At 40.3% G+C, this 18,094-nt stretch overlaps 1 protein-coding gene across 1 annotated transcript in view; it reads left to right on the top strand.

The window, feature by feature from the left end:
* Window positions 1-610: 610 nt before the first annotated feature.
* PDZD8 (PDZ domain containing 8) overlaps window positions 611-18,094 on the top strand; it is a 59,808-nt gene continuing 42,324 nt past the window's right edge. The window contains exon 1 of the mRNA XM_074159086.1: window positions 611-1,512. Coding sequence (XP_074015187.1) covers window positions 611-1,512 — 902 coding nt within the window. The remainder of the gene's footprint in view (window positions 1,513-18,094) is intronic.

Raw genomic sequence — 18,094 nt, 5'->3', positions numbered from 1 at the left:
GTCTCCCCAGAGCGGAGCAAAGGGGCGGAATCCCCTCCCTCGCCCTGTTGGCCACGCTGCTGGGGACGCAGCCCAGGCTGCGGGTGTCTCTCTGGGCTGCCAGCACACGCTGCCGGCTCATGTTGAGCTTCTCATCAACCAACACCCCCAGGTTCTTCTCCTCGGGGCTGCTCTCCAGCCTTTCGCCGCCCAGCCTGTATTTGTGCTTGGCACTACCTTCCCGCAGGCGGGAAGTTTTCGCGGGAGTGGGTCGCCGAAGAGACCGGGGGGTGTCACCCAGGGGTGTTCCCCCCCCGTCCCCTCACCCGCCGGCTGCCTACAGCGCGGCCGGCCAGACTGCGCATGCGCCCGCCGCGCCGAGGCGACACACCGCGCGGCGCCGTGACGTGCCCGGAGAAGCCTTCCCGATTGGACCAATGAGAGCCGGGCGGAGGGGAGGGCCGCTCCGCCGTTGGCTGGCCCCGGCACCGCCCCCTGGCCGGTGGGGGGACCCGGATGAGGCAGCCTGGGGCGGCCGCGGCCGTTAAACGCCGGCCTGCGGGCGCGGCCCCCGCCATGGCGGCGGCACGGTGAGGGCAGCACGCTCGGGGCGCGTCCCGGCGAGGCGAGGATGCTGCTGATCTATGTGATCGTGCTCTCGGCGCTGGCCGGCTGCTTCCTCACCCTCCTGCTCCAGCTCTTGCTCCTCTATTGGACGAAGCCGGAGCCCCGCAGGGCGGCTGGAGCCTCTGGCGGCCTCGTCTACGCCCGCGTCGCTGCGGACCAGAGCATCAGGGACTACCTACAGAGCTCGGAGCCGGCCGGTAGCCAAGCGTCTCCGGAGCCGGCCCCAGCCTCAGTGCCGGCCGCCGCCGCCGCTCCTGCCGCCGCCCCGGGCCCAGAGCCCAGCGCCAAGCAGCCGCCGCAGCAGCAGCAGCAGCCAGAGCCCCCTCCGGCCCCCTCCTCCCATGAGGAGACGTGCCACTTCCTCAATGCTATCTTCCTCTTCCTCTTCAGGGAGCTCAGGGACACGGCCCTGGTCAGGAACTGGGTCATCAAGAAGATCAAGGTGGAGTTTGAGGAGCTCCTCCAGGCCAGGGTGCTCCAGGGGAAGGTGCTGGAGGGGCTCAGCCTCAGGGAGGTCTCTCTTGGCAATGTCCTACCCGTCTTCAAAGCAGTCAAGCTCATTCGGCCGGTGGTCTGCAATGAAGAGGGCTGCCCTGAGGAGCTGGGCTTTGAGGTAGACCTGGAGTACAATGGTGGCTTCCAGTTGGCCGTCGATGCCGACCTGGTCTTTGGCAAGTCGGCCTACCTCTTTGTCAAGATCTCCCAGGTGACGGGGAAGCTGAAGCTGGTCTTCACACGCCTGCCCTTCACGCACTGGTCCTTCTCTTTTATGGATGACCCTGTGATAGTCTTTGAAGTGAAATCTCAGTTGGAAGGGAGGCCCTTGCCTTCGCTCACTTCTGTCATTGTGAACCAGTTCAAGAAAGTTATTAAGCGCAAGCACACCTTACCCAATTATAAAATCAGGTAAGATGTCCTGTGCCCTCAATGTTACTTTGGGTGATGTGCTTTAGTATTGGTGTTCTGCTCTTAATAGGCAAAAAGAAGTTTCTGTTGGCCCTTCTACTGTAGGGGTACTTGTACACTGCTTGTCTGTGCTGCCTAGTGGCCTTCTAGTACCTAAAAGGTGTCTACAGGAGAGATGGAGAGGGACTCTTTATCAGGGAATATAGCAATAGGGTGAGGGATAATGGTTTTAGACTAAAAGAAAGTAGATTTAGATTAGATATTAGGAAGGAATTCTTTACTGTGAGGGTGGTGAGACACTGGCCCAGGTTGCCCAGAGAAGCTGTAGCTGCCCCATCCCTGGAGGGGTTCAAGGTCAGGCTGGATGGGGCTTTGAGCAACCTGGTCTGGTGGGAGGTGTCCCTGCCCAGGTCAGGGGATTGGAACTGGATGATCTTTAAGGTCCCTTCCAACCCAAACCATTTTATGATTCTATTCTATGATACCAAAAGCTTTCCATGAAGGTAAGCATCGTTTTCCATTCATAGTAGGTGACGAAGCCATTGCACAGTGAGATTCTGACAAGCCTGTGTGTAACTGTGTGTAACTAGATGGCAGAATTAGTAGGTATCAGAAAACTTTGGCATCCTGTCAGGTGTCCAACGACAGGACCATGATATGCTTTTTTGTAAAAGGTAGAAGGATAATGCTGTGGACAGTGTGTGGCTCTGGGGTGTCCTCCCAAGCTTCTGCCACTGGTGAGCCACCTGGGCAAAACTTGTGGCTTATACTTCTCTATAGAGGCAAGGTGGTTGTTGCTTAATTAGAGAAAGCATAAAGTTTACTCTCTAGGGAATATTCTGGAATTGCATGATAGATGGTGTCCTCTTCCTTTCCGGTTTGCTGAATTTCTTCAATAACTTCAGGGTAATCTAAAAGTTGACAAGAGAAGTATTGCCACTATTGTGGTAAGTAAAACTTGGGGAGACCTCATGAGTTTTTTTGTAAGACAGTATATTTTCTTTTATAAATGCTCACAGGGTAGCTCACATGGTAGCACAGACTGCATTATATAGTGAATATAATGAAATGTGCAGTGATATTTCCATAGCAGAAGTGGCAAATAGATTCCACCTTTGTTTCTGATCAAAAGATATTGAATGTCTTACCACTGTTCAGGTACCACGTTCCCTTTCTGTCATGTTTTACCACTCCTAGGATGCTAGTCTTTCCTTTCTCTTTTGTTTATTCTTTGTAGATTGTATTATGTGTTAAGTAAGGATTTTTGTTTTGTTTACTACATTCTTCTGCAATAAGCCTTTTCTCTGAAATTCATCAGACATGAGTAACTGAAAAAGCCTGTTTGAATTTTGAAGTGTAATTAGCTTTGCAGTGATGTAATTTTTGAAGACTTCAGCCAGTTCTTCTGCAATCAAATTTGTAAGAGTACTTATGAAAGTGGATGTGTAAAATATGCAAGATTTGGGAAGCTTCTTCGAGTAACATGGTAGTCCTTTCAAATTTTGCGGTATTGAATTGCTGTCCAGAAGAGAGCAATCCCTGGGCAGCAGGGAAACTGTCAAGAGATGTTGGGAAGAGACTGAAGGACTGGCTGGGATAGCACAGTGGTGGTGCAGAGTGAGCACTCCTGGTGTACCTAGAAAGAGCAAGTAGAGCTTTACGCTCTCTAGACAAATTTTAGGGTGCCTGTGGAACCAGTAATGACGTGCTCCTCCCCTTCGGCTGAGGAAGATAGGCATCTTCATTCTTCCTCTGGGAAAATTGCACCTGGGCAGTAGGGTGCTCTCATCATTTAGTTAGAGGTGAATTTTCCACATATTTCTCAAACTTTCTGTGCCAGAAAGAATGGATGAGGCATGTGTGAGCCACTGACATGTTAAAGGAACTGGAGGGGAAACAAAGGAAAGAAGCAGAGCACAGTGTTTGGGACAGAAATGAGTAGAAGGGTAGAAGGTAACTGACACTGAGGACAATATAGGAAGCATAAATTATTATAGAACTAAGAGGAATGAACTGTTATTTTAAAATGCTCTCTTTAAGTTTTAAGGAGTTGGGAATTTGTGAATGCTTGAGAGGGAAATGCAGTATCATAACTGGTTTTCACTCTAGATAGTAGGCTGGTAGCACAGGGTGGCAAATGTTCAGTGAAACAGTGTCCAACCCTATATATGGTGCTTTTGACCTTTAAATTTAATGCCATGTTCTGAGCATGTCATTCTGACCCGCTGTGTTAAGGGGGGAGGCAGGACACTAAGCTTAATGTGCGTTAATGAAATTGTCTTAAGGAAGGAAGATTGGGTTATTGGTGTTCTAGCTGTCTGGAACTTTGCCTTTAAAGCGTCAAGTGGGAACACAGACCCCCTGCATGGGCATCTTTAGCTGTCTGTGAACCTTTAGCTTTCCACAGCTGCCCAAGGTTTTGTAGAACACAGACTGAAAACACGTATTCTCCACCAGTGTGACTCAGGTGAGTTTGTGCAGGTGGATCCCTAGACAGTAAAACCTGGTAACAGCTGAGTAGTAACAATGCACTCTTAGGTGGTGGCATGGTTGAGAATTGAGACATAATGGTTTAGGTGGTATGGAGAACTGATTTGGAAAAACAAGCCCCCTGCTGATAAGAAGCAGAACTTGGTATTTCAATAGAATTTTTAAGAATATATTGACTTGGGCTTGTGGTATGTTAATATATTCCTTAGCAAAGAACGTATAGGAAGAAGTCAGGAGTTTCACAACTGCTTAATAACACGTTACCTTTCTTGAAGCTTAATTTCTCATCTACAGGGAATGTGCTTATCCTCTCCCCATTTTTCCTATGGCCTATATGCTTTTTGTTTAAGTACATAGTCAGTATTTGCTTCCATGTGTAGTTCAAAACCTTTTTGATGTCTCCCTACTCTTGCTCAAGTAACTTTGTAAATAAACCTTTGAATGGCAGTAATTACAACCTTGTAAACAAAAGCACTTGGAGTGCCTGGAGTTCTCATTTCAGCTGGTTAAAAGGGAGCACTTTGTTACACTGTGAGTTTCCAGATTGAAGTTCACAAAGGAGTTTTATCTTGTTTCAAGATGCTAAGTAGCATTAAAAATTAAAATACGCTGTTTTCTTTGTCTTTTGTATTAGGCAACTTCTAGATGTTATTATGTGGTAGCGAATGGCATAAGAAGAGAACTTTTGCCTATAGTTGATTTTGAATATCCTAATTTTGTGTAAATCAGATCCCCTCCCTCCTCTGTTATTTAATTGTAAAATACAGCATTTAAAAAGTGTTGTCTTCACGTGTGTACTGTTTGTTGCTACAGCCAGATTACTGCACACGTACTTTTGTATTCTTTACAGCTACATACAATTTTATGCAGGAAAGCAGTGATTAATAAGATCATCTTTTGTATCATCCATTATTAGGGGCAACTTTTGTGCGATGTGTGTAACTGTGGCTTGGAAGTGGCAGAAGGCATCTTGTGTTCCTGATGCGCTCTTAAGTGTCTATGGGGGGAGGCAATGTAGACTAGTAAGTGCATTTTAAAGTTTGCCTAGCATTTCATGTACAACTTTCTCCATAAAAGCAATTGTCTACTAATTGGAGAAAGGAGGGATGCACCTTATGTCTAAACAAATAAGTAGTAATTTGTGTTTTATTCTAATAGTATGTAATCCCTTTTCTTTGGCTCTTTAAGCAACGGTGATCGACTCAATCTCAAAGGTCCCTTCCAACCATGAAGATTCTGTGATTCCGTGTTTGTTTCTGGCAAAACACCCTATTTTGAAACCTCTCTGCCATTGAATGGCAATTGCTATCTCATATACTGGATATTGGTTAAATCTCTGGAAGCAAGGCTGCTGGTAAAACTCAGGGAATGGCAGGGGGTTTTTTTAGTCGTCATTGATAAAGGATTTGTGCAATTCAGTTGGTAGTAGCAAGGGTTATGACTTTTATAGCTAACTTCAATCTTAGTGTATGTGTTGTTGCTTTGTGTAATAGAAATGCAGACAGCTTTTCTGAAAATGTGGTCCGTTGGGGAAGTTTCTTGTTCAGAGGTGGGGAAGGTCTAAAATGACAATTTTTTTCTTCTCCAATATAAGTGAATTCTGGTGTACTCTTGAGAAACTAGGTAACTGAGGTGTTTTTTGTTGGGTGTTTTTTTTTTTTTTATAACTAGTCCTTACCTACAATTCTTCATTACCTTAGTGAGGTATCACTTATTTGGCTCTACATATTCTATAGCTCTATTTTGACTTGAATCGAATCATAGAATGGTTTAGGTTGGAAGGGACCTTAAAGATTGTCTAGTTCCAACCCCCTGTCCTGGGCAGGGACACCTCCCACCAGACCAGGTTGCTCAAAGCCCCATCCAGCCTGGCCTTGAACCCCTCCAGGGATGGGGCATCCACAACTTCTCTGGGGCAACCTGGGCCAGAGGCTCACCACCCTCATAGTGAAAAATATCTTTCTCCTATCTAATCTAAATCTACCCTCTTCTAGTTTGAAACCATTATCCCTTGTCCTATCACTACACACCCTTGTAAAAAGTCCCTCTCCAGCTTTCATGTAGGCCCCCTTCAGATGCTGGAAGGCTGCTGTAAGGGCTCCCTGGAGCCTTCACTTCTCCGGGCTGAACAACATCAACTCTCTCAGCCTGACTTTACAGGAGAGGTGCTCCAGCCCTCTGATCATCTTTGTGGCCCTCCTCTGAACTTGCTAAAAAAGATATAATATAAACAGTTTTAAGACAAGTTGGCCGGTTGGGTGGAGCTTCAGCATGAGCATGCAAAGCCTTGACTTTGTGTTCTGCAGGGCGGCCACTGATCCCTCAGCTGTGTCGTGCTCTCCCAAAATCTCAGTCAGTCTTGCCTGTTGGCACTCGACACTGTATTTTTCATGTAGGTTTCTCTTACTAGAGAAGGGTGGTGGATACTAATTATCAGCACAAAGTGTAGTTTATCTAGGGGCCTGAATTCAACCTTTGGTTTTTCATTGTATGCAGTCAAACAGTTCTTTAAAAGAAGTACTATAATCACTGCTCATATTGGGTTTAACTTTCTATATCGTGTCCTTTTAATAGTAGGATAAAGTGGTTGTTAACACTAAGCTGTAGTTCCTGGCATTACCATAGCATGCTTAGTCTTTAGAGACACGGAGTAAAGACTATTTCGGGTGTCTGTCTCCTTGCTTGCTTGTGGTGTTGCAGGTGTCATGGGTTCATCTCTTAGTTCTCTAATGAGCTGTACCTTGCTCGTTAACCTATTATTAAGCTGCTTATTGGTGGCAACCTTGATATTCCCCCCAATATGTCAGGTGTATGCTAATAATGCTGTATTGTCTAGCCTAGTCTGAACAGTCAGCTTAGTTTTGCTGTTTCGAACAGGTCCTGTTCTTGTTTTGTGTAGGTTTTGGAGAGCTTTGGGGTTTGGGCTCTTTCTAGACAATAAAAATGCACTTTGCCATAATAAAGATACAAAGCCCTTTGTGTGTGAGTGTAAAGGGTGAGGAGGAAGTACTTGCAGTCTAGTCTCCCTCCAGAATTTAATTTCCTAGTATTTCTTAATCAGCAATGTAAAAAATCTGACAGCTGCTGTTTTTTTCTTTTCTAAATTTAAGGTCTTGCAAGTTCATCCAAGATTCTAAGCAGATTACGTATTGCCTAAGCAGTGAGTCAGTTCTGTGTATTTTAAGAACACTTGGTTTCTCAGTGTACTACATTTTAAAAATTAAATTAAAATGAATATTCTGTATTGATACTAGCCTGTTTGAGAAACTATACTTGGCTTTATTTTAATGCATGCTCCCACAGAGTGGAGTAGCTTTCTTTTCTTTAGAAGTAATCTCACAAAGGATTACTTCTAACATTTTTATATCAGGTATTTAGATGACCTCCTGAGATCCCTTCCAGCGTGAATTATCCTTGGAACTGATCATTCGCAATATACTTAGTCATGTTGAATAGTTTCATGCTTTATTTGGAAACTGGGGCTATATTGAATTTCATTGGGAAGAACCATTAGACAAACATATTTTAATTTACCATTATAGAATGCAATTTGGGAGTTACACAGCAGTTTCTTATTTTTGGCAAAATTTAAGCTAAGAATTAATGTAAGTAGTTATTGATTTCAAGTGTGTTTTATAATAGAAATGACTTCATAGTATGGTTGTAGAGGTATTGGGAAAAGTATAAAATTTAAAGTAGTATATATTATTCATATGATGAGGTTATAGTCAGAAATACCAGAAATAATTGTAGAGATTGGGATTGTGAGCATGTCTTAACTTCAGAAATCAGCAGCCCATGGAGATGCCCACTTTCTCTACAGCTTCTGCAAAAGGAGAGGATATGGAGATTCTGAGTGGATTTTGACTGCAGTTGTGATATGAATCTCTCTTACTGGTTAAATCTGTAGGGCACTCCTGTTTCAAGCTCTCATTCCTGTTGCTGCTGAAAGGAAAGAGGAGGCTTTGTTTTCTTTTTCTTTTAATGCCGTGCCTCGTCTAGGTGCAGAAAACCTCTAGAATATAGAAGCAATAATAACCCCCCGCCAGGATCCGAGTCCTTTTTTGCTCTGCAAAGCTTGAAGCAGTGCTGTGGTGCTTGTGGGTTTTCAGACTGTTCCAGAGAGGTGATGCTCTGAATGATGCCAGCACAAAGACTTGTTCCGCTAATGGCAAAGTGGTGATAATTGGAATCAGTAGATCTGTCTGCAGACAGTAGCTTCACGCTTGGAAGATTATCTTTGTAGTGCATGGACAAGTAGTTTTTCTTATTCATACAGGAGTTAGATAAATGGATCGGTAGGCAACCTGACACACAGTAAACAAGACCAAACCCCAGAACGTTAAATATTTTCATTTCTTCAAGGGTGCTACGTGTGTAGAAGGAAGCTTTTCATAGTGCAGAGCATTTTACTGCCTTTATTTCGGGAGTGGTCTATCTCAGACATACATTGTATCTGGAGGATGAATAAATACATGTTTCTTCAGATTAAATAGAAGTATGTGGTACAAAATATGTACATAACTTTCCTTATGTAGATACCAAATTCAAAACCTATGGGTTCTAGGGGTTTTGAAACCTTTTAGCCTTCTTCCCCAGCTCCAGCACTTCATGGACTTTCACACTTGAAAGATCTAATTCTGAAAGAATACTAGTTTGAAATGTGTTCATTATAAAATCAGATTTAATGAATTATCAGCTACATACTGGATATTTCCCAGTATAAAGGTGACATTCTTTTCAGGTTAAGAGCGGGCCTTTTCCTATAATTAGTCAAACGATGTTACATTCTCTTTCCTTACCTGCAAGGGTGAGGAACTGATATGGGGCTCACTTGAGATGGATTAGTGAAGAAACTTGAAGACCAGAGGTGTAGCCGGGGACCAATAAAATAGTAATCTCAGTTGGAGGGAGAGATGGATAAAGACATAAAAGAGTAAGTTTTGGTGATTACTGTTTGCGTTTGCTGAAGATAGCAATCCAGTAAGCATTAAGGTCAAGTCATCTGACAGGAAAATAAAATCTCCTTCAACTTCTCTTTCTTGAAACAGTATATAAAAGATTCTTCGTGCAATAATAATGAAAATTACCTCATTCAACACCTTTTCTGTTTTGTATTTAAAAATTAATCTTGATCTTAGTCCTGCAGTGGACTTCTTTCATGTGGATAGCTAATGAAAGCTCTGAAAAAGCTGATACACTTTATTTGGTACTTCGTGGTGTTTTGCATGCGCTAGCATTGAGACTTTGCATTTCTGTTCCTCTGAACTCTCATCTTGAACATTTGAGCTGATCTTGCTGCTCAGTGAGAACAAATACTTTTTTCTTTATTCAGTTGTCATAATTTGTATAGCTTTTGGTTCTTTTAAATAAAATATGAAATAAGCAGTAGTGCTTTTTATTTTTTGAAAGGTAACTTATTTCAAAGTAAATATAGGACATATATAAGATGTTAACATATATAGATGTTATATGAAGTTATATAGAAGTTAACCACATTACTGAACTGTAGGCATCTAACAAATGTCCCAGTTTGGCTCGGAGCCTGTCTGTTGGAGCAGGTAGGTGTGTTCAAGCACTACAGTTGGGCTATTCCAAATCGCCTTCTACAGGCTGTATTATGATTGTTAGTTTCTGTGGGTAGTGTAACTGATGTTCCTTACCCACAGCACAAAACTGAGCACTGGATTTTCTTTGAAGGAGGTTACTTTAAGGAAGAAAGGCACAGAATTTACCTGTACAAGTGGGTAGCGAACACAGCTCTCAGTAACTCATTTGATGTTAAAATGTATGAGTCTCTTGTAGAACCGATTTCAATATATATTGAGTGTGAAATAGTTAATCTTTTTAATAATAAATTATACTTGATCAGAAAGCTCTGAAATAAGCAGCCTGGGTAAGGACAGTAGTTTTTAGTAATCAGTGTGGTAGAACAGCGTGGTGCTCCAGTGACGGCAAGGCTTAGTCTCAGGCTGCCGATTTCGCCATGGGAGCTAGTCCTTTCATGTTACTGGGTCTCTATGGGGAAACTGCTTATTCTGCATTCCTGCAGAGATTGCCTGAAGTCACCCGATATGCTCCTGTGTTTACAGTTCATGTTCACACTTGTTTGATTTAAAACTATTTCAACATTTGGTTATTCTTGATATTACTGCTCTTTAGAGAATAATAGAAGACTTTAAAACTTCTTTTAGGATTAAAAAGCTTTATTGTTTAAAATGAGTATGAAGAAAATGTTACATACCTTTGCAGTTGGTTAATTTAATAGATAATTTGTGCCACCCTAGTCTGCTAAAATCCATTAATTGCAGAACTAGAAAACCTTTAGCATGATGATCTCAAATTGTGCTTTTGTCCAGAGGAAAGTGATGACCCAATATTATAAATATTAGCTGGGAACAGTTAGTTCTTTGAGCAGGTTCCATTTTGCATAATACATGAATATCAATATTTATATAATTAAGAAAAAAACGTTCTACGAAAGTGTTCTGATATTTGAAGGCTGAAGAGGGCTTGTTCATAACAGTGGATAAATTCTCATTTTGGAAATGAGTGTGGATGCCAGTTTGTGTGAAGGAGATTTGAGAGTCATTATTTTATAAATGTTTGTCAGGTTAATTGTGACATACTAAGCTGAAGACAATTTATAACAAAATGTGAGTAGTTTCTGTTGCAGTCACTGAGGTTTCAGGTTAAACTAAAGAATTTGCTGTTGGAATGGTGTTCATCTTGGTTGAGACACAAGAGAAAGATCCACACAAGTTTTGGAAGCTTTTCCTGTTAATATTTACCTTCACTGTTTAACAAATTGCATTTTTTTCCACAAACCAATCAAATGTAGGCTAGAATTCAGACCTGCAAGATGTTCAGTGGTGCCAGCCAGTGTATCTAGTAAATTAATGGAAAAAGATCTGCAGTGAAGACTTCAGTTGAGAGACAGGTTTGTGTTGCAAAGAAAGTTTCTCCAGTACAGTTAGGGCACCCAACCAGCAGTGAAATGGTTGTGTGCGCGGAGTCGTGGATGCAGGTGCTCTTAAATTGCTCTACCCAGCAATTTGGGTATATTCAGTGTTGGGTTTGGTAGCTCAGATGTCTGCATCACACCTGCCCAAAGCCACGTGGGTGCATCACTCTTAATAAGCCCTCTCGGGACTTGGGAGTGTGTCTCTTTACTGCAGGACCCAGCTGGAGCCTGCCAGCATTTTAGATCTGTCTGTGGCTATGAAAACTGCCAAGGAGATGCTAGGTGTAGCAGAGTAGAAAAGACAGGTAAAACCTTATTTTTTTTGTGAGACGAGAGAAAGGCAAAAACTGTTTTCAACTCTGGGTTGGGCTCTGGAGAGCTACTTGGTGGCCCCCCCCCCCCCCCCTTTCCTCCCCAGCTAGCTGTTGTCCTTTGTGTTAGTGTTAAAACTACACAGGAACAATTTAAATTTATAATTTAACTCCCTTGTTAAGCTTGCAGCTATGCTATAGTTCAGCAGAAGGGGCTGTGAGGAGCAGTGCATCCAGCCCTCTCCATTAAAGCTGTTTGTGCAATGGAAAATACAGGGATTCTACTACAGCAATGCAGTTTTCACATTTTTGAAGACTTACCAGATGTCATAAAAATCTGTCTGCAATAAAGTGTATTACAGAGATCAGCTGATAAAGTTAATCAGACTGTTGCATGTACTCACAGACAGTAATTAACTCCCTGATATGACTAGCATAAAATTAAATTAGGATAATCATTCAGGAAATCTTTTTTTAGCACTTTTATGTTTCTTAAACTGTGAAACTTAGAGGGACAATTTGAGATGTAAACTTTCAAAATTATTCCTTAATTTCTCTCCAATACTTTTAAATTATCTCGGCGTATCAAATGGAAATCATAACACTTACATACTTTTTTCCTGACTCTTAACTTAGTGCTAAGCTTCAATTTATTTTCCTGTATCAGTTTTAATGGCAACATAGTTATGAAAAATGCCCATTCAGAAGGAAATGTGTACAAATATTACGATCTACTTTTTGTAATGGCATTAAGTACAAGATTGTGTTGTTTGCCAGTGCCACTGAAACGAAGATTCTAATACTTACAATAACTAATACCACATCTGTAAAATGCTTTAAGTGATGTTAAAACCTTTGAAAATACCTTGTCAAATCATAGAGTATTTTAAATGTAAACCATTGTGTGGTGAGAACGAAAATAGACTTTTACATGAACTTCACTTGTGTAGTAAATGACTTAAACCATTATTCCTGTTTGCCTGAGCTAAAATAGGAAGAGTAGAAATTGAAGATCATAGTCTTGCAGTGACATGGCAGAAGGCTTCGTGGTGGTGTTCGAATCGCCAACTGTGAATGATCTGGCTTAGTGAATAATTCCTAAGTAATTAAGCAGTGGAAATGATGCAGTGTAACTCTGAAAACTTCAACAGTTAGTTTTTTTTTTTTTAAAGAATAACTCTGCCTACTTGCTAACAAAACTTAATGCAATATAGTGGAATAAACAAAACAAATTTTAATGTTGCCAAGCAAAGAGCCCAGTGGATTACAAGGGGAGGTGGGGTGGGAACAGCAATGTTAGTCAGTGGTATTGTTTTAAAACAATACTACAAAAACACAGATTTTTTTTTCCTTTTTTTTTCCCCCCTGTTCCTCTAAAAGAAGGGCAAATTAGAGCCAATATTCAAATTCGTTATGGGGATGGTGGGAGAAGATTATGGTAATTTGAGCATCTGCTTTTTTCAGACGTAGTCACAACTCCCAACTGTAACTTGCCATCAGTGATGCAGGATCTGCAAAAGTGCAGGAATCCTTCCTGGTAACTAATCTCGCAAGCTGTATTTGATTGTCAGCAGCGGTGCCACAGGTCGTATCTAGACTGAGCTGCTGCATTATATGATCCTGTTTGTTTACAGCAGGGGCCCATTAATAAAATGCTGTGACTCACAAATGGTGACACCTTTGCTTGGGGGACAGTTGGCAAGTATATGCCATGGTGTGTCCCCATCAGTGGCCTCCCCACCACTGCAATCTGAATAGCTGAGCTGTCTGTAAAATAGATCCTTAATTACTATTGTTTGCAATTTTAAGGTGAACTGTCAGTCATCTCAGCTTTGAAAATGGTAGTACTAATCCTGAGATAGTCCAATTTACACCTATAAAGTCTTCTAAAGTGGTGGAGATAGACTATCTTCTGCTTGTCAAAAGTGACTCAGTAAATGTAGATTGAGGAGAAGCTTCTGTAGTTCGAGCATTTTAAAAACTAACTGGAGGAGTGAGGATAAACCTTGGAAAGCTATCGTGTCTAGAATTCAGAACAGATACAAATATTTTTTTCACTTTTGGTTTACAGCTGTCAGTGTTTTCAGCAGCGAGACAGTCATTTCTGTCCAAGAGGATGTCATTAGTTCTCCTATGGACACAGCTAGTGTTTAGAGCAGAGGACTAAAACTCGAGCTCAGTGAATGAGTCATGTCCAGAGCTTAGACTTCTCATAGAACATCAGCATCCCTTTCCTCTGACCTGGATTGCAGAGAGATGATGTTTGTGGACAGACTTGAAACCTCCTCATTTACTGGAACCAATCTCTAATCTAATTGGCTAAAGGTAGAGTTTTGCGGTGGCTTGGGTTTATTTGTTTGGTTTTTTTGGTGTTCTCTTTTTCCCCTGCTGCTGTTCTCCTTGAATGCCTAAAAGCTGGTTGCTGAACCACAACTGCCTCTCTGCCAGCTCCACATGAACAAGAGTGTATTCTGCATCTTCTGTCCTATTTGGAGCAGAGCCACAACGATTCAGGCTTTCTGGCTAGACAGGGAAATTTTGTCTTCGTCCTGTCTGAGACTGAAATATAGCAGGATTTTGATCTCTTTCTCTTAATTTGAACCAACAGTTGGCTTCAGCTAGGTCACATACAATTTAAAAAAAAAAAACACATGAGAACTCTGAGATCAAACAAGCGTTGACTGCACTGAGTTAACTAAACTATGACAGTTTTTATGGAACTTAAAATTTGGGAAACAAGTATTCTGTCTTGAAATGTAAAAAGGTCTGTGCATGGTCAAATTGATTTTGTTTGTGCTGATAAAGTAGCTTTGATAAGCCTGATTCAAGATTTTTTTTTTTTTTACCCATGGGTATTTCAATACGGACGGCAATGGCAAATCTTTAAGACTCTCCTTGCCATATTTACAATGACTTCTGTCATATAAGCAGGAAAAAAAAATCTATCTTTTTTGGAAGGAACTACTTGACTATTTACATGTGTTTATTTGTTCTTGTAGAATGGGTTTTAAAGTTTTAAAAGTGTTTCTCTTGAGTATCTGATTTGAGAGGTGCTTCAGAGGTACTGATATCACCATAAGAAAGACTGTAGTGTAAGAATCTGGAAATGTGTGAAACATCTTTGAAGAAAGAAAAATGAATAACAAAATCCTTGCTTTTTTTTTCCTGAGGTCTTGACTTTAAAAGTGACTGTTCATATATTGAGAACTTATGTGTTTGAGCCTCCCACATGCCTGTGGCAGAATATGCTGTAACACAGTGGGTGGAGTGCTAGAACCGATTTGCAGTTTTCAATAAAATTTCCTGGAAAATAAACCTACTCTCTTATGGCAATGTTTTTCAGGTTGTTTGTAATCCATATTTTCATGGGTGTAGGTAAAGCTGAAATTAGTAGATTTCTATACTGAATAAGGGTATAGTTTGAATTACTAAAGTCCCTCGAATATAAATACTGACACAGTTCTGCAGCTTTGTTCCCTGTGAAATCAGTGGAAACTGGAGAATTGCATTTGCAAAATATACAGTGGTGGTAGTTTTTAAAGTACTCTGTAAAAAATAAAACAAAAAAAAGTACTACTAATTTTTTTCCACATAAGGATGAGTTCTATTTTTATATCTTCAATCTAAAGAATGATATAAGCTGTTTGCATTATAACGCCTAACACTAACTTAAATGTTAGCTGATAAGTACTTTCAAAATCTTATTAATGTGATCATGCCTCTTTAGGAGCGGGTTGTAATATTTTAGAATTTTTGTAGATGTAAACTTCATCTTAAATTACACACAATGTAAGACTAGAGGACTTTCTAATGTCTTAAATTTCAAAAAAGTGATATTTTATACACTTGACAAGCTCATGACTTGTATTTTTGTGAATCAGATAAAAAGGGCAATCTAAAAATGACTGAACCTGTTCTGATGTTAATTGAATCGTTTGATTACTCCCAAAACTGAAAATAAATTCAGCAGTTATTCTTTCAAAAATATTTCAGATACTAGAATATTCAAATACAACTGCATTTACAAAAGTAAATTGATGCTTTAGTAAAGACAGCCCAACTTTAAATTTAGATTTAATTTTTACAAAAGAATGGTAAATAAAATTCTCAGACTTGCAATGTATACAAAGTAGCTTTATGGTAAAGATGTATTTTTAGCTGGTGGGCTCTTCTGGGGTTTATGTCTCTTTGCCTTGTTTATTAAGATTTAAATGTTCAGTTAATGTAACTCGATTAAAAATTCATAAACCTGACAATATTTAATCTTTATGGTAGTAAAGTAGTACTGGAATTCATGTAATAAAAGTGATTAATGTGGTCTTAAACAGATACCCGTAATTTTTAGGCCAATGTTCTAGATATCAAGCTGCCTTTATAAACTAAAGAATAATTTAAAACTGTTTCCAGAACTTATTCTAGAAGAGTGTTCTCACTTCTCCACAAAAGCTCTACAAAATCGTAGCCTCTTCCTGCATTTAGGAGTGAAGCTGTAAGTCTTTCTACTCTTCCAAGTAGGAAATGGAGCACTGAGAGCTTTTGAAGTTTGTTCCTGTCTGTGTTTAACTCTTAACATTTACTTTTTTTTACCAGGATTCTGGATATTCTTAACAGATGCAATGTACAGATACACATAAGCACTTGGTTATCTTTGGCCAGATAAGAACCAGGGGGGAAAAAAAAAAATCAATTTAATAGATTTCTTCATGCAACTAAAAATATTGTAGTTAAGTAAGTACTGGTGGGAGCAGTTAATTTAGGTAATAGGTTAATTAAACTAAGGTATAAAAAACTCCTGTCCTCTGTTAAAGTTGGCTAAAGGACCACAAAACAATCACTGTGGAATAGTGAATACAAATTAATGGGAATATAGGTCAGGCATTTCTAAAACTAAACCAGTGAATTACAGTCTTGTTCCAAGTGGGTGAGTTCCTCCTCTACAGAACTGGCACCTGGGAGGAAGAACAGCATCATTTGTGGAGCGAGGAAGCCTTTCGCATGAAGGGGACGCACTGACTTTGTGCAGTGACTGGAAACATTTTTGGTTTTGTCTGTGGAAGAGCTCAGTATTATGCTACTTTTAGCGTAACTTTAATCTTGTATATTAATTGAGTAACTTTCTCTTAATTATATTCCAATATAGTCATCTGACTGAATTCCTCATATGAAATGACTTTTTTTGAGTTGTGGTATATGTTGAGAAACACTTTTGCTACTTGACAGCTTCTTTTAAATATTATTTTTACTGGAATTTTTTTTTCCTCTTGCTAAAAGTTCACATGATGTTTGATTGCTATTCCTCTTCATATTTATATTATTAAGTTAAAATGCTGGTTTTTAACTAATATTTCCTTAATGGCTTGCTATTTGAATTTTAGACTTTGGGCAAACAAGCTGAAAAATTTTGCGGAGGGAGACTGGTAATTTAAAAACAAACTGAAAACACACTATAAGTGTCTAATATTAAAAATAGTCTTTAAAAGTGCCTTATGTGCCATATCCAAGCAGTTTTCAGGCAGAGGTGTAAGTTGTCTATTTTCTTATATAGCTACGATGTGCCTATTTTTTTCCTCTGGAAGAGATGGAAAGTTTACAAAGGCTTAACAAATATGGTTTAAAGACAGTAAAATCTCTCCTCCCCAAAATCTGTCTTTTGATAGTTGTTTAGTATCATTTCACAGGTTTGGAATTGAAAAGGAGGCTTTTGGATATATGGATTGAGGTGGTGTAACCCTGTTATAGGTCAAGGGTTTGTGACATGAGCATGAACTTTGCTTTTTGACCTTGCTGAATGAGGAGGTGGCAGCACTAGATCCCACTGGAAAGGGGTCTACTAGAGTTGCAATGAAAATCTGCCTCTGAGAACCTGGGAACAGCTCAGCAGTGTTTAGAGAGGTACTATATTTCTTATAAGTACCTTTTGGCAACGTTTTCTCAACTGTTGTACTGTCAGGAGCAACTCCTACATTTCCCCACACCATTGTTGTGCCTTAAACCCTTTTTCTCGGGCTGCAGCAGGGAATGAACCGATTGCAAACCATTTGTTACGGGCTTGTTCTCTGCTGATGGAGGTCCACCAATTTACATAACTAAATTTTTTGGTTACTGGTTAAAGTTAAGAAGCTGAGAATACTGGATGAGTGTTTAAAGATCTAGACAGCCAAATAGGAACTCCTTCTCCCCCACCACCCCTTGTTCAGAATTTGCCAAGTGCGAGCCTTGATTTCCCAGGAGCATCCTACTGGAGCTGACCAGATCCTGGGATGGCTGCTGTGATGAGAGCAGAGACCAGCTGAGATTAACTGAGGCATTTATTTTGCTCTCAAGGTTTCTTTAGAAATTTTTTTTGAACAGAGGTTTACTGGTAGGCTACACTTTTTTTTTTTCCTTTCACCAGTGTAATGAATTTCTCTAAGGCATTTATTGATAGACTTATACTCTTTAAAGATGGACTAAATATTAGAGGGTAGCAAAATACAATCTTAAAGTATTACAGAAGTTTAAAAGCTATTACAGAAGTTACAGCAAGGTTATTTATACAAGGTATTTAATAAAGTAAGTTCTACATTATAATAACAAACCCAGGATAATAGGAAACTTATTTTTCCTTTACATAGGAAAGTTTGGGACAGGAGGATACTGAATCAGCGAAGGTACCTTAGTCTGCAGGGCTTGGGAATACAGTCGGTATCTCTTGTCTCGTTCGCTGAATTTATTGGCACTATTGGCTAAAAGCCTACTCATGGTACTTTAATGTGATGAAATACAGCTTTGCTTTCAGATTAAAAGTGTGTTTTGTTGTCCCTACCGTAAATGCTTT

Source organism: Numenius arquata, chromosome 15, assembly GCF_964106895.1.
Source record: "Numenius arquata chromosome 15, bNumArq3.hap1.1, whole genome shotgun sequence".
In the NCBI taxonomy this organism is placed as follows: domain Eukaryota; kingdom Metazoa; phylum Chordata; class Aves; order Charadriiformes; family Scolopacidae; genus Numenius; species Numenius arquata.
Note: the sequence above shows the minus strand (reverse complement) of the source record. Positions and strands in the feature narration are given on the sequence as shown.